The 23,976-nt window shown below is 42.7% G+C and overlaps 1 protein-coding gene across 6 annotated transcripts in view; it reads left to right on the top strand.

Moving 5' to 3' along the window:
- The window catches only part of LOC139454169 (short transient receptor potential channel 7-like), a 210,532-nt gene that overhangs the window by 121,723 nt on the left and 64,833 nt on the right, over positions 1–23,976 (top strand). Inside the window, exon 1 of one of the 6 annotated variants that reach the window (XM_071235713.1) lies at positions 20,553–20,676. The exons of the other annotated variants lie outside the window; for them this stretch is intronic. Coding sequence (XP_071091814.1) covers positions 20,553–20,676 — 124 coding nt within the window. Of the gene's footprint in view, positions 1–20,552; positions 20,677–23,976 lie in introns of those variants that run through there. 6 annotated transcript variants of the gene reach the window in all.

The raw sequence follows: 23,976 nt of genomic DNA, 5'->3' as shown, positions 1-23,976 counted from the left end.
GTATTATTATTATTATTATTATTATTATTTATGTTGAGATGCGAGTCTACCATATAAAGGTGGTGAAGTGAAATGGGGTTTCTCGTCGCATTCACAATTATTGGTTCTACTGGTCCGGACTACTGGGCATTTTATAGCGCTAGCCCACTGACAAAACAAGCTTCAGTTTAACATGAATACCCCGAGCCGACCAGTCCTTATTTTAGCCCCTTAATGCCGAGCCCAGGGCAGGTTAACATCAAGTACCATCTTTTAACGTCTTTTGGTATGGCGTGGCTGGAGATCGAACCCCGAACCTTCCCCTCTCCAGGCGGACGCTTTACCACTAGACCACGGAGGCGGTTCCTACCATATGAAGATTCTGTTTATATGTGATGAAGATGAATGAGTGAGTCCTTTTGGTTTGAGGCTGCTTTTTGAAGAAGTCTTTTCAGCATAAATGTGCGTAAGAAATGACGCAATGCCTTTGTGTAACTAAAACAACGACACCGATGCTGTAAAATGTTAAACACAGCTAACCCACATACAGAAAACCACCAGAGGAACATAAAAACGCATATGTACATGAATGGAAATATAACCATTGATCTATTTTGTAGTGAACTCTAGACATGAGTTAGACCAACACGCCATATACCCATCCACAGATATCGGCAATCATTCATCAGTAATTGAAAAAATGTCAAAGGTACTTTTTTTCTACGAACCGCGCCTGTTATAAAACTGCCTGTATTTGTTTCGCTTCGCTTCGCAGTTAAAGAGTCTGACGCTGGGGCATAGCGTTAGTCGGAACTTATTTGGCGAAAATGCCAAAATGAGAAGTGAGTTATTTCAGAAGAGTGCATATAAACCAACGTGCATTGGCAACCACACAAATAGCTTTGGATTTTCTGCTTTACGAATTTCTGGTGTTCATTAAAGAGATAAACTATTTGGACCAGAGTGGGTTTCGTAAGGTCATCTTACTCTCAGAGAGACGCCATTTTCCCACCTGACTGAAGCATAAATGTTAACAAGTTCAATATATCTATGACACAATGTTTACGTTATTGATATATCTGTAGCACAGTGTTAACATTATCGAGATCCCTGGAGCACATTAACATCAATATTTCTGTTGCACAATGTTTACTTAACATTATCGATATCTCTGTAGGAGACAATGTTAACATTTGATCTTGTACAAATTATGACTCGACAGAGGATTTCTCGACAACGAAAGCCAAATCTAATTCACAGAATGAATTTTTAGATTTGCCATTTGATTCTTTTGTAAAAGCTTAAAATGCTGACTCGTGTTTATTGTTTTTATTTGAATCATTTTTGGAGTTATTGACTGTAAAATCGCCATAAATCGATGAAAACAGATATACCTCTCATTAAATAGACTCGTTAGATCGCCAACCTCGTATCACATGACACGCATAAGATACATTTAGAAATTGCCCTTGATCTCCCGACTGAAGAAAAAACAACCTCACCTGAAATATCACATATCTGCATTTCTGTAATTCAATATATTCCATTTGTATCAAAGGCCTGTCTTGTAACACACTGTAAGTGTAATAAATCGCCCAAATTATCCCATTATCATCACACGATGCGGAATCTGTTTGAGTCGTATGTAACTTTGCCACGGATTTATCATTTAGAGATAACACCATTACTCAGTTACGACGACGAGAGTTGTGACATGTCGTTATCATGTTAATTGCAGATCAGTTGGTATACATAAATACGCATAAATACGCAATCTTATTATTAATGCGCGTTATAGACAACAGCGTGACATGTTCTCGTCTTGCATGTTAACTAACAGAGCTGTGCCTCTGCGTGGCGAGCGAGCTGCGTGGATGACATACACACGATGAGTGAAAGTGTACGTATTTGCACCCATGGCGTGGCGAGCGAGCTGCGTGGATGACATACACACGATGAGTGAAAGTGTACGTATTTGTACCCATGGCGTGGCGAGCGAGCTGCGTGGATGACATACACACGATGAGTGAAAGTGTACGTGTTTGCACCCATGGCGTGGCGAGCGAGCTGCGTGGATGACATACACACGATGAGTGAAAGTGTACGTGTTTGCACCCATGGCGTGGCGAGCGAGCTGCGTGGATGACATACACACGATGAGTGAAAGTGTACGTGTTTGCACCCATGGCGTGGCGAGCGAGCTGCGTGGATGACATACACACGATGAGTGAAAGTGTACGTATTTGCACCCATGGCGTGGCGAGCGAGCTGCGGTGCATAACAGCAATCACATAGATGGGTTCCCGATTATCGGGGTTCAAATGTAGTTTCAATATCTTTCACACTTACTTTGTATGTATGTTATTTCACAGGGAACTGTTAACATGAATTACTGTAATAACACTGGCTGTATTATGGTAAATACGGTAGACGTGATTTTGTGTCATGTTTTGGATAACGCGCTCCACTTTGCTTCCTGGTTGCCCTTCAATCGTAAACTGGTCCCTCTCATTCCGCCGAGACTAGATGAATATAACCCCTTCCCAGTTCTACTGCCCATATTTAGTATTTATGATTGGCGATCTCAGAATTCAGGCTGCTCTCACCCGTCTGTGATTCATCTGATGCTGTATGCTTATTGGGTATATTAACTGATGTTTATCGAAGACGGTGACCAGAGGTCATACGACGTCCATCTCTCACCGAGACATGTAATTATACTTTCCTGCTTGGTCATTGTGGTCACTGGCGGTGAATATTTAACTTACTTGTACAGTTTCTGACGGTCCAGAGATAGATAGAATTGTAATCTTTTGCTAGGGTGGAGGTATTGCTTGCCAGGGGTCTAAGACGCTACAATTTACTTGCTACTCTCAACCGTGCCAGTTACCTCTGGTAGTGGGTTCGAATCCCAAATCATAACGATTATGATCCGTGCTCTGTCAACACAATTCCCGTGCTCATGGCTTTCACCAAGGTGGTAAAAAACTAAGACCATTGCCACTTCCTTGGGCGTTCCTTGAGCGTTCCTTAGGCGTTTCTTGACCATACGTGATATGGTTGCAATGTTTTTAAGCCATGTTCTCTCACTTATTCCAGTGTTAATGCATGGTGTCGGCATATCATAGCAAATCTTGGAAGCTCTACCTTATTTCAGAAAATACACACAGACACAAGGAACAGGTAGACGCAGTTCCAATTATCGATGTCATCTGCAATGAAATATCCACATGTACTGTTGACCATGTACCAAGTGAATGCTTACTGTAGAAAGCAATAGACAATGAATTAAGTTCAAATATGTTGAGTGATTTATCTCGTTAATTCAGACGTCAATGCATCACACCAATGGAAGATGTATACATCGTATAAGTACACCGATGAAATGTGCAGGACAGTACAATCTACCAGTTGTTGAAACTTCTCGGTATCAGGAATATCAGTCAGTCTGGGAAGTTTGTCTTCAACATTTAACCGTCGCTTAGAGACCTCGGATGTACATCTCTGAATACAGTTAATTCTTAGACCAGCCTACAATTCAGGGAACAGACACCTGTGTGGCAGTGATGGAGCAATAAGTGACCTCCGCGCGGAGACCCACGTTGATAGTAGACCCACGATGATGTAATACAGAGTGTATCAGATGCAGACCTTAGATGTGATAAGTAAACAGTTACTACTCCCACTTGGAAGAAATATAATGAGACTGTCTCGTGAAAAACAACTTGCGGAACATGTTCAGTGGTAAGGATTTACAATTGCACGTTAAAAAACGATAGTACCACGATGGTACCAAACCGAGACACTGCTTTCGGGCATATATCAGATGATTGTGTTACTTTGGTCTCCGGTCAGTTTGTGTCAGACGCTTTGGCATGTGTCCAATGATATGATTGTAAAGGTTTTATTCGAGCACAAATGGGGTTGATGCCAAGACATGAAAAACAGTTATCCCACATGCACAATACACATGCGTATCCCATACCCGTGCTCGTGGGTTTCATTAAGTTGACACGCCGTGATATAATTGGAAAACTGTTAAAAGCGGCGTTAAACCTAAACTCACTCACTCACTCACTCACTCACTCACTCACTCACTCACTCACTCACTCACATGCGTATCAAAATGACTTTCGTGAAGGCTCTTGTACATTTATCAGGTATGTTCCTTTTGATGTTCAAGTTGGACTGTAGGCAATGCCAGGGATACAGACATGAAGATTATATCTGGCACTGAAAATGAACTACGCTTGTAACGTCTTTGTCAGCGACATTCCAGCCATGTGACGTGGTGGGTGCGACAATCCAGTGCAGTGTAACGTAATAAATTTCAATGTCAATTGCACAAATTGAAAAGCGTGTTATATCTTATTTCTGGTGGTTTGAAATAAAATGACTTCAGAATTATCTACCCATGTCTAGAGTTTTAAAAAATAAAATGGCAGTAGTGAAACAACGGCTTGGTTGTTATCTGCGGCGGTATAGGGCAGTTCACAAGGATATAGAAGACAGGCCCCACAATGTCACAGTGACACGGATCATGATGACACACAACGAGCCTTGTCACAGAGCCTGATCACCCATGCCCCATTCTGTCTACTCCTCCGTCAGGCATGAGATGATGGAGTACAGTTTGTCAAAATCCATAATCTTAACCACACAGTCTTTTATCTGTAGCAGATCTAACGGGAAACTACCATGTTCTCCTTACAACTACTCCCACAACCTTTATCCCAAACAAATCGCTATACCCCACTGCACACGCCACACGCACCCCTAGTTTATCATTAGGCAAGATTTATTGTTCAGTGGAACATCAGCTTTCAGAGGGTCTACCATGCGTGTGTTCACAGAGTAGGCATCACTGCGCTCTGAGCAAGTAGACCAACTTAAGTGCAGAAGTACGGGAAACAGTTTGTACTATAAAGTGACAACTGTATGTCAGTGTAGGCATCACGACACATTGCCAATCAGCCCTACCACACGCGTGTAGCCATTCCTCGTGCCCTCTGTCCTGATATGACTTGAAAATTGCTCCGTAAACCCTGCTAAGTTGTTGACGTCACTTCCTGTCGCTGTCTTTCTCTGCCGTCAGTTTATGCTGGGGATCATCTGCACCTAGGTTTAGACCACCTTCACGTCAGATTATGACACGACCTTCGTTCAAAACAGAAGGCCTACATGTTTACCGATAACGGAATCCATGATTTGACAGACGAGTACTTCCTTGATGGAAACATGTTCAAGCTTTTAAAACCGTGTGCTATTAATCGTAAGGGAACAAATGTGAAACGAGACACGTGGGGGATCTAATCTAATATTGACATACAACTGTGAAACAATTTCACGCACAAATTGAATTGACCAAATAATGACTTCCTTGTCTGATGTACGAACACCCAATATAAAGGATTGGATAACAGCCAGATGGTTGGACGTTTCTGCTGGGTAGCATTCTTTAACAATAACATTGGAAACGTTGAACTAATAAGTGATTAAACTTAGGCCTACTAATGGAAACAAGCAGAGAGCTACCAAAATATGGAGCAGCGCACACTTTAAGTAGAAATTGCCACACAAATTACAAACAAGACACAATCATGATAAAGTTTGCAACGTAATGAGTTATAACAACCCGTCATATTTTCATTGGAGACCGCAACAAACCGAATACTGTGATTTACTGTGCTTGGTTCCATTGTAAATGTGGCGGGGTTTTATCATTTCGATGCACATTTAATGGGGATTGTGTCTTGTTTGGACATTGTGTGGCTGGTTCTATTCAAAGTGTGTACATATCCCATAGTTTGGTTGCTCCCTCCTGGTTTTCATTGGTAGGCCTGTAACTGTTTCACGTCTGAACGTTACGAAATGTTTCAGTGTTTAGCCAGCGTTTCTCAATGTCCATCCATCGCATCTATCTGTATTATCCCGAAGCATTTGTCTCCGATTTGACTTTTCACTGATCGACCTGACACATGTGCAATATTGCTGAAGCGGCGTAAAATAGCATTGGCTTGCTCACTGTTTATGCTTATGCTCGATAACTTAATTTTCCTCCAGTGGACGCTCACTGTGACCACTTCCTAACATGATCTCAGTGTGAGTGCAGACATTTAAACTGGCCTCAGGAACGGACATACACTGGATAGACAACGAACAGACAGAAGACAGATATCGGACAGACAGTGGATAGACAACGAACAGACAGAAGACAGACAACGGACAAATTGGACAGACATCGAACAGACCGAAGACAGACAACGGACAAACTGCAGGAATACGTCTTGCTGACAGAAGTTTTGACTACACTCGACATGCAATCAACGACCAGTTTGATCAGCCGCTTGAAGACCGGCTGAGGTAATGACGTTTACCAATTATCGGTGTATAGCAGGCTTCGTGATATACATTACAAACTAATTCAGCGCAGACAGAACACGGACGTGTCAGTTCTATGGCTGTTGCAATATGTTCCAAACCAGACACCAAATAAGTTAACTTGGTCTCTGCGTAAATGTGACGACAGCGGAACATGTAGCTACAGCCTAGAGGAGAAGGTTGGGACACGGTAAACCAGGCCAGGTATCTATGACAGTTTTCCAATCCCGGTTTCGCCCTGATTATGTTTCAGGTATTTTTGATTTTTCAGTATTTATGATACCAGCGAAACACAAACGAGCACCAATACATGCTAAAAGCGCGTCAGTGCCTGTGTGACCTTGCCCTTGGCGTCGCGTAGAATCATGGTTAGCAGTTGCTTGGAGATTAACTCGCGCACATTGTGGTGGACGTAAAGGTTGATGGGGATTCCTTAAAACGGTAGCGTTACTCAGCACGTTCAGTCCTGCCAAAGGAGCGCAAAACTCAGACCCATGGTCAGTCATATGTTGATATGTTGTTTAATGACAATAGCAGTAAAACTCCATGGTTACACAGGTCTCTGATGTAGACGTTCCTTTCTGACTATACAGACCCTTCTGACTATACACACGTCTCTTCTGACTATACACACTTTCCTTCTGACTATACACACGTTCCTTCTGACTATACACACGTTCCTTCTGACTATACTCACGTTCCTTCTGACTATACACACTTTCCTTCTGACTATACACTTTCCTTCTGACTATACACACGTCCCTTCTGACTATACACACTTTCCTTCTGACTATACACACGTCTCTTCTGACTATACACACTTTCTTTCTGACTATACACACTCTCTTTCTGACTATACACACTTTCCTTCTGACTATACACACTCTCCTTCTGACTATACACACGTCTCTTCTGACTATTCACACTTTCCTTCTTACTATACACACTCTCCTTCTGACTATACACACTTTCCTTCTGACTATACACACACTCCTTCTGACTATACACACTTTCCTTCTGACTATACACACTCTCCTTCTGACTATACACACTCTCCCTCTGACTATACACACTCTCCTGATTATACACACTCTCCTTATGACTATACACACTTTCCTTCTGACTATACACACTCCCCTTCTGACTTTTATATGTTTGAGTCAAGATACATTTCAGTCAACTTCAGTGGATGCATGATCGTATTGCTTTACACAGGCATCTAAATTGTTGATGCCATGGACCTGGTAAAACAATTCCCAATTGGACATTTTGTACCCAACTCCTCAGACCCACAACGGGTATCCGAGTAAGGTCGGGTTATATGGGGTCGGGTACCCGGGTAGTAAATTTAGACTCGTCCCAGCCCAACGCAAAATACATTGAATATGGTACCGCTTCACACGAGGGATTGTACAGTAGCCGGCAGATCGACTGGCGTTGTCAGCGAGACCTACGTACGTCACTATTCCAAATATTCGATACTGACCCCCGCATCAGACGCGTTGGCCCGGATACAGTCATATACCGTTCAGATAAATCTGCTGCTGTGCGTACTCTTACCGAATAGCTGCGTCTAAATAAATTATGGGCCACGCCGTTGATCGCGCCTCCAACCATGATGAAATGTTGTTTTCAACCATGGTTTGTCTGGTCAAGACGAGACTATTAACATGACGCCGTGAACATCAAAATCATCTGCCTTTAGTAGTAAGACAAGAATGAACCCGTTCACGGCCGCAGAGTGGGCATGGCTTATTGGTTGTCTATATATAACGGCGCCCCAGTTCGCCGTGCAGAGTTGCGTCCCTTATGCGTACCAGGATCCTATCATCATGGGTTGGAATCCTAGATTCGTCCATGATATGATATCTTGATTAGTCAGCTCCAAATGACACTAGTTACAAAGATCAGCATCACTTCGGGTTTTCCTCCCACACTCACACGCCGAGATATAACAGTTCAAAGTGGCGACAAACCCTACTCCCAGCCAAGAGATGTGAATCTTCAAGCATCATCTACTTCGATCAGCCATTACGGCTACTGATCCCCAGTAAAGACGTCATCACGTACAAGGACTGAATACTGAAGACCTGGTCTGCTGTATAACCGAGGGAGGTATTTATTACAGCAGAAACTCTCGCAGTAGCGATAACGGGTCTTTACAGCCCCAATTATACCCTAAAGGTCGTACCAACACGCACGGAAACGCCAACAGACAGTGTAATGCTACCTTTGGTAGATCTGTTGCAAGTTCCTCTCTTATTGACAAACACAGAGCTTTTGGAAACGACCAGTGCATGTAAGCGTGGGCAGTTGTTTAAAGTGTGTTCCGAATCTATATCATTTCGGAAAGTAACTGTCGACAGCATAATTCGGTACGTTTACTACCCTCTACTTCCAGAGAGCAGATGGTCATGATGTGACTATTAATAAGGACGGGGGTCGTAATGGATAATATTTTCCTAAAATAATACTGCGTACTGTGGCCCCGTGTTGAAAGCCATCCCGTGCTGTTACGTTAAACACATAGGTACTGACATTGTTTACAGTCACAGTGGAATATGATGAGGCGAGTTTGACAACCATATACTTGATGAGAGAATTTCAATGATTCTTTGACGCATTGGTTCGTTATTTCCAACCTCAGGAGACAGAGATGGGAGGTAATTGTATTCAACAGCGGTAGTGTTTTACCACGGTGATATAAGCTGATGCGTCAAATGAACACTGCTCCAGGTATCAATATTTGTGCGGTCAACTTCTCTCTGTTTGCACATGTGTCACACTTCCGTGCTACAGTCAAGGAATTCGGTACTGTAAGGCAATTTCAAAGTCTTTTTCTATATTTCGCCAAGGAAGCTCTGGTCGTGGGATCGAATCCCATATTCATCCCAATAGTTGGTTTGGAAGTGCCGGATCATTGCTCGTGGATTTCCCTTAAGAGAGCGCATGCGTGGTCCAGTAGACTGAGTAACCTAACGACTGCTCCGACTGGTAGGAAGTTGTCGTCATTCTTTGTATTCAGGGACTAACAGGAAGTCTCGAGGCTGTGAGTCTGTCTAATATAGTTCAAATATGGCTGTCTTTCACAAGTGTTGTCTCAGTGATAAGAAGACGCCATTCGTGTCTCGGAATTAAAGCTTTATCTGGTTTATAATCAGCAAAGGTCAAATCTTCTTTTCTATAGAAGAAGACATTGATTTCGCTCGAGACGTATAATCTCACTGTTATTCTTGTCTGAAAAGGCATCCTTACCTACATCCACTCAGACCACACACTTCCCGGGAGAATAATGGACGCATATATGGTCATGTGTCGCCATATTGAGATGTAAGGGTACAACCCTTGTACAATCTGCGTCCAGGAACTGGTCGCCTCATCCGTGCAACTGGCACGTATGGCCCAATAGTCTTAGCCGTTCCGCTGTGCAGAGTTGCGTCACATGGTCCAATGGGACCATCCTGATCGTGCGTCTTGGTTTGTCATCGCCATTGTTGGTGTCACCAAAGTGTAAACGTGTAAGACCTGCATCACTTCGGCTTCCCCCCAGGCTGAGATGGCACGCCTTGGTGTAATTGAAAAACTGTTCAACAACAAACCGAACTCACTGTTACTACATCTATTCAGTTATCGCAGTAACTGTAGATGGATATTACGAAATGTGCTTCTAGTTGCGTAATGTGCATCAAGCGAAAGACAGCAGCGGTGCTTGGTATGCTTGGTGAGGGGTGTGTGTGTTGTGTGTGTGTGTGTGTGTGTGTAGTGTGTGTGTGTGTGTGTGTGTGTGTGTGTGTGTGTGTGTGTGTGTGTGTGTGTGTGTGTGTGTGTGTGTGTGTGTGTGTGTGTGTGTGAGCCGACCAGTCCTTCTTTTACTTAATGACAAGCTCCAGGCAAGTACAATCTTCCATAACGACTTTCGGTATGCCTCGGCCGGGGATCGAACCCCCGACCTTGCACGCCCTGGTCAGTATGCTAAATCACGCTTTTCTGGATTAACAAACAGTTCAGTGAATTTCGAAATGACCTGTGAATAGGGTCTATCAAACAGTAACACGATCGTACAGCGATTCAACAGGTATTTTAAAAATGTATGACGAATATTTCAAGCTAATCCGTTCAACACATTACAAAAATGTATCTTAAAAAACAGACCGTGTAAACAATGCAATAATGTTTTTGATTAGCTTCCGTATAATCCTGTTGACTGAATTTAACCATCCAGTTCTTGACAGCGTCTGTTAAACGATATCTTTACGACCGCTACATATTCTTGAGTTTTGATTATAACCAGATCGGCTTATATAAACATGGCTTCACGTGACAGACATTGTTCCCTCTCTATTCCCGAGTGTTATTCATCAATCTGAACGTCCAAGACCTTGTCGCGAGTGTAGATCGAAAATATGTAAACGGGGCTTCACGTGCCAGACATTTGCTCCTCTCTATGCCCGAGTGTTGCTCCTCCATCTGAAGGTGCCGGAGATAAATGTTGTCGGTGTCGGGAGTGTAGATCGAAAGTATATAAACGGGGCTTCACGTGCCAGACATTTGCCCCTCTCTATTCCTGAGTGTTGTTCTTCCATCTGAAGGTGCCAGAGCTAATGTTGACCGTGTCGGTGTCGGGAGTTTAGTCACCGTGTTCGGTACAAATGAATGCCTGAGCATGTCAATTTCTACCGGCGATAGAGGGCGTCTTTCATTACGTGGTATTGATCTGGGTGCACTGGGAGATGCTCGACATCACCGCGTTCAGTTCTCTGTGGATAGCGCTGTTCGTTATTAGCATCGCCAACATTAAAATAGTTTTTTCTTACTGAAAAAGTAAACTGAAGTGGTGATACGTTGGCAGCAAATGCGAGCCTATAACAACATACTTCAGCTCTATGGAGAATGTTTGCAACTATCTCACTGATTAAAACACAAATGAAGACACGTCATGGAACATCAAGGCTGGCTGTGAACAGTTAAGTCAGGACTAGAGAAACTAGTTGATAGCATAAGTAAACATTCCACAATCGGGGTACACGGAACAGCCAGGACAACCATATTAACCACTCGATCCCCACTTTTGTAGGTTCTTTTGACACACATGAACGGAAAGTGCGCACTCTACGGCGAAATATTGAGGAGGCATTTATTTGAGGTGACGAAACTGTTGAGGACGACATGGGGTGTTTGTCTGTCTGTCTGTTTGCGTAGGGCTTTCGTCACTGGTAGCCATATCCCAGCATTATGACGGCCAGGGAATCAGAAATGGACTTTCCTCCCATGTGGAGAGTCGATCCCAGGCTTTCAGCGTGACAAGCGAATTTTGCCGCTGGTTTGTTGATGAGGATACATGTAGATGGTTTCTCTTTCTCTTTATATCAATAAGTGAGTGAGTGAGTATGATTTTACGCCGCTTTTAGCAATATTCTAGCGATATCACAGCGGGGAACACCAGAAATGGGCTTCACACATTGTATCCATGTCGGGAATCGAACCCGGGTCTTCGACGTGACGAGCGAACGCTTTAACCAAAAGGATATCCGACCGCCCCTTTATATCAATTATATACTTACTGACAATATCTTTGACTGACGTTAAGATTAACCTATTCTGGACTATCAGTCTTTCATGCATTAATTTGAGTTGATTCATCGCAGAAGGTCTGGCACGATCAAACATATTTCTCTTGGGAAAGCTGATCTACAATTCAACGTTCATGTGAGTGGGTGAGTGAGTATGGTGTTACTTCTTATTTCAATATTCCTAATACCTTGTATCAATGTTGTGAAACGAACTGGGGTCACCGGCGTGACGAGTGGCTGCTATGACTTCAAGGCTACCCCTCCGTGCCTCCTTGTCCTTACATGATGCTGCTTTTCATCAACCGGACATCGATTAGAGATTTGAACAACAAGATACATATCTGACCTGTTAAATCATCTTTTGGTCTATTTATTAAAATGTATCATCGCTATGACGAGGGGATGGAGGTGGGAGTGTGTGTGTCAGTTTATCGTGCAATAAAACACAATGCAGGGAGAATACACCTCACGGGGCGCAGCGTGTTTTTACGATAAACAACGACCACGCGTCGTTTATTTCTTGTATGAGATACCAACATTATGTATAACCTCTCTAAGGATGTCAATAAAATGAACAACGTTTAAAAAATATTTACCCGTATTAAAATAATGATGATTCCCTGAATGCAATCCGACCTCGGCAATGTTGGACAAGTCCAATTTATGAACAGGTGTAAGTTCACACGGCGATTACCTGTACTCTTTCTCCCAATACTGATTGTCAGATCTCGCTCACTTGGATGCGGTCGTTCGGCCATTGCCTTTGTCTGCATTGCCCAACTACATCATCGTCAAATTTACGACGTCATCAAGTTCGAATCTCCAGAAATGACGTCATGACAGAACAATATGTCATCGTGCAATAAACCACGCCTCATTGTTCATTGTTCTTTGCTATTTATCGCGTAGCTATCTTATAACTATAATGCTGTAGTGTTATTACAAGTCGAAATCGAAATCAAATCTTTTAGAAGCAGTCTTACGTGTACAGTGAGTGGGAGGATGGCGAAACCGGCAAGGCATCTGACATGTTAAACTTTACCGTGAACTGACAATGATTGAGCCTTTGTATATGATGATTGCATGAAGAACACCTTGTGTCCAAGTTGGTCCACACAATACGGCACTGCACAAAGGGTAGCTGACGGGGAATCAATAGGCTCTGTCATCATGTTGGTTCTGAATGTCAATAATATTGGACTTCCTGAGAGGGGATTTCTTCTATTCCGACAAAGAACCAGATGTTAGACATGTAAACCGGACTGTTTGATCTACGTGGGATTAAATATCTACCTTCTGATGTATCATAATTATCTGCGCTGAGCACACTGCGCGAGTCCATCCCATCTGCCAGATCTTGGTTGACATTCTGTATTTGTGCAGGACATGCCAATGAACGTGTTTCGGAAACGTTCGTACAATCACGGTGTTGTTGCCTGACTGCCGCAATCCCGCCTCTGGCATGCTTTATTGATTGTCTGAGTCCTCTGTGGCTGCGATAGTTTGTGGTTATCAGCAGACATGCTTTTAATAACCAAGTTGATTGTGTTCTTGGAACAAACGTTTTTAACGAACGGATCTGTTGGAACCAATGGTTACCTGTTGATATTTAGGGGAATTGATTTGTAGGTTACTTTTCCTTTTTCGTCGAATTTACTGACTTTAATTCTTCGGGGGTCACAAAAATGTTTTTTCACATTTTGTATCTATTTAGATAATCAATAATAATATAGATAATCATAATATATTTTCTATTGGAATCGAGGTTACCTACCCGGAGGTTAAACGAATGGTTCAAATGTTTTCCGTTTGGCAATATAACAGCGTTTTGTTCGATCGTGTAGCGTCATACTAAAATACGGTAGAAAATGGTACTTGTTGTTACCCTGCCTGCCGCTCGACGTAGAGGGGATAAACCAAGAGCTTGTCAACTCTGAGTCAGTATAATGTGTCTGAGTAGTTAAACAACCGTTAATAACACCATCACATATAGACTGTTACTGCCACTATCAAACACAGACTGTTACTGCCACCATCACACATAGACTGTTACTGCCACCATCACACATAGACTGTTACTGCCACCATCGCACATAGACTGTTACTGCCACCATCACACACAGACTGTAACTGCTACCATCACAGATAGACTGTTACTGCACAATCACACACAGACTGTTACTGCCACCATCACAGATAGACTGTTACTGCCCTAATCACACAGAGACTGTAACTGCCACCATCACACATATACTGTTACTGCCACCATCACAGATAGACTGTTACTGCCACCATCACACATAGACTGTCATTGCCACCATGACACACACAGACTGTTTCTGCCACCATCACAGATAGAGTTTTACTGCTACCATCACACATAGACTGTCATTGCCACCATGACACACACAGACTGTTTCTGCCACCATCACAGATAGACTGTTTCTGCCACCATCACAGATAGACTGTTACTACCACCATCACACACATACTGTAACTGCCACCATCACACATATACTGTTACTGCCACCATCACAGACAGACAGTTACTGCCACCATCACACATATACTGTTACTGCCACCATCACAGATAGACTGTAACTGCCACCATCACACATAGACTGTGACTGCCACCATCACACATATACTGTTACTGCCACCATCACAGATAGACTGTTACTGCCACCATCACACTTAGACTGTCATTGCCACCATGACACACAGACTGTAACTGCCACTATGACACTTAGACTGTTACTGCCACCATCACACATAGACTGTTACTGCCACCATCACAGATAGACTGTTACTGCCACCATCACACTTAGACTGTCATTGCCACCATGACACACAGACTGTAACTGCCACCATCACAGATAGACTGTTACTGCCACCATCACACTTAGACTGTCATTGCCACCATGACACTTAGACTGTTACTGCCACCATCACAGATAGACTGTTACTGCCACCATCACACTTAGACTGTCATTGCCACCATGACACACAGACTGTAACTGCCACTATGACACTTAGACTGTTACTGCCACCATCACACATAGACTGTTACTGCCACCATCACACATAGACTGTAACTGCCACCATGACACACAGACTGTAACTGCCACCATCACACACAGACTGTTACTGCCACTATGACACTTAGACTGTAACTGCCACCATCACACATAGACTGTAACTGCCACCATCACACATAGACTGTAACTGCCACCATCACACATAGACTGTTACTGCCACCATCACACATAGACTGTAACTGCCACCATGACACACAGACTGTAACTGCCACTATGACACTTAGACTGTTACTGCCACCATCACACATAGACTGTTACTGCCACCATCACACATAGACTGTCATTTCCACCATGACACACAGACTGTTACTGCCACCTAACACACACAGACTGTTTCTGCCACCATCACACATAGACTGTTACTGCCACCATCACACACAGACTGTTACTGCCACCATCACACATATACTGTTACTGCCACCTAACGCACATAGACTGTGACTGCCACCATGACACTTAGACTGTAACTGCCACCATCACACATAGACTGTTACTGCCACCATCACACATAGGCTGTAACTGCCACCATGACACACATAGGCTGTAACTGCCACCATCACACATAGGATGTAACTGCCACCATCATATACATAGGTTGTAACTGCCACCATGACACACATAGGCTGTAACTGCCACCATCACACACATAGGCTGTAACTGCCACCATGACACACATAGTCTGTTACTGCCACCATGACACACATAGGCTGTAACTGCCAACATGACACACATAGGCTGTAACTGCCACCATCACACACATAGACTGTAACTGCCACCATGACACACATAGTCTGTTACTGCCACCATCACACATAGGCTGTAACTGCCACCATCACACACATAGGCTGTAACTGCCACCATCACACACATAGGCTGTAACTGCCACCATCACACATAGGCTGTAACTTGCACCATGACACACATAGGCTGTAACTGCCACCATCACACATAGGCTGTAACTGCAACCATCTCACACAGAGCCATAACAACCGTTACCGATACATATATATTATGAATAACACAACGTACCGCATTTTACATTTCAACCACCGCACATAGACCCTCACCAGCCGCAACCACTAACTGTAATATATCTACATTTAAGCACGTTTATGCTTCCGTACAATCAGCGTCGCTGGAAGGATACTTCAGGCTTGATGGTATCTACCTTTGAACTTAATACCCGCTACATCTCCTCAACCCACACTTTCACGACCACCGTCATCGCCCAGCCACTTCATGCGGCAATGTTACCAGCACTTGAGAATGTAGTGCCAAACGGGCGGCGTGAAGTAACAGATGAAGGCATTGAGACGTCTTCAGAGACAATAGGTACATTGACACGCCCGTTTATCCCCCAAAAAACTCTTGTCCACAATCAGCATCTCCATCATAGCTGGCGGATGGCCAGCCGTCTGTGTGACGTCACGTGATCCTCGCGCTGCCAGTTCCTATACTTGAGCTGCTGATCGTGCTGGTAGTACCGACGTACACTCTGTCATAATGTTCTTACGAACAAAAAACGGACAGGTAGATAAATGCTACATAAACTACACACATAAACTGGCTCTTCTTTGAAGTGTAGAGAACTTGACCTTTTTCTGTAAGAAAATTTGATTGGGAGATTTTTAAGGTTGTTGTTATCATCTGACAAATGGTGTTGGTGTGTGGGGGTTAAATGATACATTCTTATTCTTATGGAATATTATGAAACAATAATTTATCTGAACCCATCAATTTCAAGTCATTAACGGCACAAGAGGTGAGATGAGGCGCCGTGTTCAAGATTGCTGCACTTATATAGCGACGTGTATGCACGTGTGTGTGCGTGTGACAACTAGTCCGGACTAATGCCGGTTTTGTAGTGCTAGCCCACTGAGATATCATACCGCAGTTTAACATAAATGTCTCACTCAGACACAGTATACTGACTCCGAGCCGACCAGTCATTGTTTTAGCCCCTTAATGCCAAGCTCCAGGAAGGGTAACAACAAGTACCATCTTTTAACGTCACGGGCACACGCTCTACCACTAGACCACGGATGCGGTCTCACACAAGACGAATGCAATTATATATGAATGGTGGTTTTATATTTCAAAATCATAAAGTAGCATGTATTTAGAATTAAAACGAAAAGCATGATCTTATCGATATCGAGTATGAGGCTTTTGTTTATGTCGAATAGGTCAAAATAGGTCTCAGACACCTAATATTAGACTTAGATCAGACCTGCACTAACTTCGAGATATTAAGGTTCGGCTTGGACTGCCAAAACTGCCGAATGAGTTAAAAGTGAGTGAGTATAGTTTGACGCCTCTTTTAGCAATATTTCAGCAATATCTAATGTGGACACCAGAAATGGGTCACACATTGTACTCATGTGGCTTCGGCGTTACGAGCGAACGCTTTAACCACTAGGCTACCCCACCGCCCCAAAATGCATGAGCAATGAAAGAGTTGTATTGCTTTTAGTGTAGTTAAACAATATGTCTGTCATACATGCACAGACATAAGCCCAGAAACTCAGTGAACTCAATGGGTGGTCAATAGACAACTAGTTATCTGTGAGAAAATTGTATTCAGAAATGAAGTCCCCGATGTCTCTCATGACGTAAAGCAGAGGAAGACCTACTCAGAATTCATGCACACAGGTCATTAGAACAAAGCACGTTGTCTAGATACGGGGCCAAGAGACTGGACCACTCACAGGGCGTTACCGGCTAACCTCCAGTAACAATGCTGTTCAAGGTGAGTGCGCATAATGGCAACAGCTTGTCGTCCTCGGTGGGTCTCCTGGGTGAGTTGGTCAAGGTTTTACGGCGATCCAAACTGATGGTATCGGGGTTTTAGTGACCAGAAACACAAAACGCTGTTCTCTGTGAATGTTGCGAACTCTAATTACCCTGCAGATCGCGATCTGACCTCACACTTTTCACCACCCGGAGACAAGGCAGTAAAAGGCTGAGACATCAATTCGCTTCACAGATTAGTTGAGGCAGAACCTGTGGTGTTTTGGATGGAGAAATTATTAGCACGTACCGGCTTTCATACATTCTTGAATTTAATGCATAATTTTCGTCGGTTGGTGGCAACCGTGGAATCTGTTTCATGGAGGTTTACATCGTTTTGGACAAGGTTGTCAATTGGTATTTCCATCTTAAAAGATATGCCTTGTTATAGCCCAGCAGGACTTGGACTCCGTGGTGTTCGAATACCCTTCACATCCGTTTTATTTGATGCGAGGGAAATGTGTTTCCTGTGCCAAATATTGCGGCTATACTGATAAATACAAGCTCCCCTGTCCGGTGTGGTTGATTTTTCTGTCCATATATCGAGAGCTGCGGATCAGACAACAGACTTGGTGGTGTTTAGCGGCGTCATAACATCACCGGACATTGTATTTGACATTTATTCGTTTATATTAATTATAGACGTGTGTAAAGGGGACATGCATGGTTGTTGTGTTCATGAGATGTACAATATGATGGATATGTGCATTAGCACGTTCCAAGATGTAAATCCCAGAAACAGATATCACACACCGTGTTTTGACATTAGAGTGTGGAGTTTTCAAACGGAACTTGATGCACCTCCGATGGTCTGCCACGAGAAACCGCTGCTGTAGGTGACAGGTTCAGGAATATATCGGCTTCGACTGCCACCTACCAATGACAAATGTACCAGGAATTGATATGCCCTTCGGCCTACGTTCATATGGCTATTATTCTCTCCCTATTTTGGGAGAAATGAACAGCACATGACGAGTTTCTTTGCACTAAATGCATAATGGCAGCGGAACAGGATGTGTGAACTTAAATGAATATTGATAACTCAATTATTAATATTCACAAAAGATATTTAACTGTAATCATCAAAATACGAATACCCTTGGCAGATAACGAGCTGGCTAGTGTTCAGGTAGCACAACAACACATTCTGTATTAACATATATGTTAATGGTATTTGTTCCTCGTTTGGGTGATTAACTATTAATATGATGTGTTCCATACCGGATTCAACTGTACTGGGAAGGGGGTCAAACGCCGATAAAAATGGAGAAAACATTAATCAACTACTTGACTTGCCATGAATACAACACAATATACACTGTCTATATATCCCAAATAGACTACCACGATGGCTGGAGAGATATCGCGCCATATGGTAGTGGGTCCTGTAGCTGTTATTGTGATGTATTAGCCACCTCTAGTAGCATATGGATATCATTAGGCCATCGGTATATATTCCAATATTTTGCCGACCAATATGATTCAGTCAGCCAAGTGTCTGATGGATGCATAATGAAATATACGGCACTGTGTCATGCATACATTGGATCTTACAAACGGAAATTGTGAAATCGACACTGACAACGGGAAGGAGAAATCTGATGGAAAAGTGAAATGTTGTGTACAATGCTTATGAAACAGATTGGACTTTGGAACCAGTTAAAAAACATACACAAAAAGCGTCGCTGCAATCTACACATATGTTTTATTTCTGTTTTTGATATGAAGATGTCAGATTGGTACTGAATACCTTACAACCAGGGGTCTGGAAAACAAAGACAGATTGTTCAAGCGACAAGGACCTGATTCTGGGATAGATACTCGTGAAAACGTTTTATACTTACATACAGGCGCATTCACAGTCATCTTGTGAAATGGATTTTAATAATAAGTTCTTGGATGTGTATGGATAACACCTGATCTGTCACCATATGGTAAATATTACCATGGTGGCAAGATTGCTAGGTTGTGGCCTTTGTCACGAGTTGTGTAATTAACAAGCCAGACCGCAGTCAGTCAGTCCCCTACAACAACAAAAGGTGCAATTGTCAGTTTACGCTACCGACAAGGGGATATATTAACAAGGCGGACTATGAACATGTAATTAGAATCCATTGTCATAGTTGATCCAGCTGTCCACGCATTCACACAGCGTGACAAACAACCAGTGCACCACTACCCGACAAGAGGCTGCCAACGCGTGGTGGAGTCGCCCTAGCGGTATTGTCAACCAAGAACAGTTACGTACAACCCTCAAGGCTAACATGGTCACATCATCTTTAATCACCTGGACCGATGTTAGAATATATTCCGTGAAGCGTGGATGTCAATAACTTTAGCTGTTGACGAGACAATTGAACAATTGAATTTACCACTGACGTGATGAAAATGGACTTAGAAACTGCGTCTTCTGTTCATCCATGTGATGGAACTGACTGATCTCACTCGCAGTCCCGTCATGTGCCTCACCGAAGGGATCCGTACATTATGTAATTTACGAATGTTCTTGGGTGGGAAATTTACATCTAAATCGTTGAAGACTATTACGTTTTCTTGGAACTAACACAACCCATCTTTCTGATTCTTTGCTGACAGACTAGTGCCAAATAACGGAAATTGATGCTGCAAAGACAAAAGTTGTTTGAGACGACTTGCTTCCAGTTTACAAAGGTAGCACAGACTTTGTATCTACGTTCGTCGGGGGAGTGACGATTCACGTTGATTGAAGCCGTTGATGCCTATTCACATCGCGATGACGTTGACGGATTTAGCGTCCCTGTTCGAGTGTACGGACTGTGGGCAGGTGTTCACATCCATGGACGTATTTAGTAAACATATCTGCTTAAAACCGGAGACGCGTGAGTATCCACAAAATTTATCAATACATCAACGTTCATTTATGTAGGTTGTTTTTTTAAACAAAGACGCACAAATACAACCATGCGTTTATAAAGGAGATACGTTCAGTGTGTTTTAAGGTATGTGACGTTGTTTGAAACCAGCTTTGGTTACCGTATCCTCCAATTTATTCATCGTTTTATTAGCTGATCTGTCGTCACGATATTGAAGATATGGGATCCTTCCGTTAAAAGTCTGCTAAATGTGCCCTATGACGGAACTTCTTTATCTTTGAAACAAATCCCGATTACCGTCGAATGTGTACTAAGATACTAATTATATGGCGAAAATGAAAACCGTGGCGTTTTTAAGAACTAAACCAACTGTCTACAGCACGAAACCCCTATTGTTTTTAACGTATAGACGCAGTTGATTTGAGACTTGTAGATATAATTTGAACGCGAACACATGAGAGTAAGATTTCATGTGGAAAAGTGAGAGATTTCCAAACAAGGATGGCATACCACACAAATGAAAACACAGTTAATGTGACCCCTTTCTACTTTATATATATGAATTAATATTTGAATATTTGATGGACCAATCATATTCCAGTATTCTCCGAACGTGCACCACCACGTGATATATGCTATATATATGCTTATAACGAACTACGGTTAGTACCAACTAAAACTAATGGTCCATTTGAGTTCGTTTACTGTATATAGGTTCCATCATAACCATCATAGAAATCGGTCCATTTAAACAGTCCATTGAACGATTCGGGCGATATCACGAGCATGTGTTCATGAATCGCAATCAAATAATGATGATACAAGGTGTTCGCGAAAAAGGTGCCTCACTGATGGCACCCGTCTCAAACACATGCACAGGCAAATACCTATTCGACTGAAGAAGACAGAAACATATGGTCCAAGTCAAAATAGGGAATTGTATCCGACATCAGTATTGTCAGTGATGCGTCACATTTGGAAATTTGGAAAGTCCTCAATACATGCATGTCTACCAGTTTGACAGCATGACTTACAACACACGTTAGGTGAACGAGAACGATGCAGATGAACCAACTTGCAGTGTTGAATCATGGTAGCCAAGGGAGTATATATGGGCTAAATGGTTATATGTACATGAATTACAATTTAAACGGTAAATCATCATGTCTTGTTTTTTTTTTCTCAAATTTTAAATTTGTATTGACCAAGTTTAATTGTTAATATCTGTTCGTTTCCCTTAATTCGCTGAAGGGATACGATACATTATTATCTGCTGAAGACAAACACGTTTTTATTGCAAATGTAGAGATTGTGTTTGCGCTGGTGACGTGCTTCATTCCGATTAGCTTTATAGACGGTGCATATAAATTTGCATCGCGTTTGAAGGCTTGTACAGGGGGGTCGCCTTATAGACGGTGGTATACAGTAGATTTGATAGAACGTAATGTACCATTTAAACCGAACACTGACTCGTTCAATTCCAAATTCAATTCATTTACTCAGAAAAATGAGAAAGCAGTTGAATGAATATATATCCCACGAGACACTAAATCATATACACTTTGTTTTTGATTATTTGTTTCTATATATCGGATTGCTTTCAGTGTAATAAGATTGGTGAATGGCTGCATACAACAGGGGTTTCAAGTAAAAAGGGTTTCAAGAAGAAACATCTACTCGAGAACATGTTCCAGTGACTCGCACTTGATCCTTGTGCCGGGAACAACAGCTGTATTAGAGTGTTGGGAGTAGAGAACTTGATCCTTCTGCCGGGAACAACAGCTGTAGTAGAGTGTTGGGAGTAGAGAACTTGATCCTTCTGCCGGGAACAACAGGTGTAGTAGTTTGTCGGATGTAGAGAACTTGATCCTTCTGACTGGAACAACAGGTGTAGTAGTTTGTCGGATGTAGAGAACTTGATCCTTCTAACGGGAACAACAGGTGTAGTAGTTTATCGGATGTAGAGAACTTGATCCTTCTAACGGGAACAACAGGTGTAGTAGTTTGTCGGATGTAGAGAACTTGATCCTTCTAACGGGAACAACAGGTGTAGTAGTTTGTCGGATGTAGAGAACTTGATCCTTCTAACGGGAACAACAGGTGTAGTAGTTTGTCGGATGTAGAGAACTTGATCCTTCTAACGGGAACAACAGGTGTAGTAGTTTGTCGGATGTAGAGAACTTGATCCTTCTAACGGGAACAACAGGTGTAGTAGTTTGTCGGATGTAGAGAACTTGATCCTTCTAACGGGAACAACAGGTGTAGTAGTTTGTCGGATGTAGAGAACTTGATCCTTCTGACTGGAACAACAGGTGTAGTTGTTTGTCGGATGTAGAGAACTTGATCCTTCTAACGGGAACAACAGGTGTAGTAGTTTGTCGGATGTAGAGAACTTGATCCTTCTGACTGGAACAACAGGTGTAGTTGTTTGTCGGATGTAGAGAACTTGATCCTTCTAACGGGAACAACAGGTGTAGTAGTTTGTCGGATGTAGAGAACTTGATCCTTCTAACGGGAACAACAGGTGTAGTTGTTTGTCGGATGTAGAGAACTTGATCCTTTTAACGGGAACAACAGGTGTAGTAGTTTGTCGGATGTAGAGAACTTGATCCTTCTAACGGGAACAACAGGTGTAGTAGTTTGTCGGATGTAGAGAACTTGATCCTTCTGACGGGAACAACAGGTGTAGTAGTTTGTTGGATGAAGAGAACTTGATCCTTCTTACGGGAACAACAAGTACATGTTTAGGGGTGTTTGGCGTAGTGAACGAAGCGCGTGCAGCCTAGGAATAGTTTGCATTGTGTGCGGTACTTCCGAAAAGTGTCACCGATAGAAGAATTAATTATGAACTACATTTCACCGGGTAAACGTTAGTTTTGGCGACATCGGCATTATCGGAAATGACAAGTGGACAAGGTGAAGCGTTCCGTCTTGGACAGCTGAGAACTACAGGCCAGATAAGAGGAAGGGACTATGTTGTGTTTTCCTGCGGTCAGTAGTATTCGCCGTCATGCAAATCAATGGTTGACAATATGAGCATAGATTCTCTCCGTCAGGGCACGTAATGATGCCGCCATGTATTATGAAATACCCCAACTAAGTCCAACTCGTAATTATGTTACGGTGGCCTATAAATAACTGGGCCAGTGACAGATATACCCGTCGTTTGTATGACGCTGTTGAGTTACTATAAAAATGATAATGATAATAATGGATGCAGGTGGGAGTTGCTGCAGGAGTAGCAGTGTAGGACATCTTATGCGTCATGATCAACATGATTATTTTCTTCTGTCATATTTTCTCGGT

Source organism: Haliotis cracherodii, unplaced genomic scaffold, assembly GCF_022045235.1.
Source record: "Haliotis cracherodii isolate W230 unplaced genomic scaffold, xgHalCrac1.p SCAF_10, whole genome shotgun sequence".
NCBI lineage: Eukaryota > Metazoa > Mollusca > Gastropoda > Lepetellida > Haliotidae > Haliotis > Haliotis cracherodii.
This window is presented reverse-complemented; position numbering and strand designations above follow the sequence as displayed.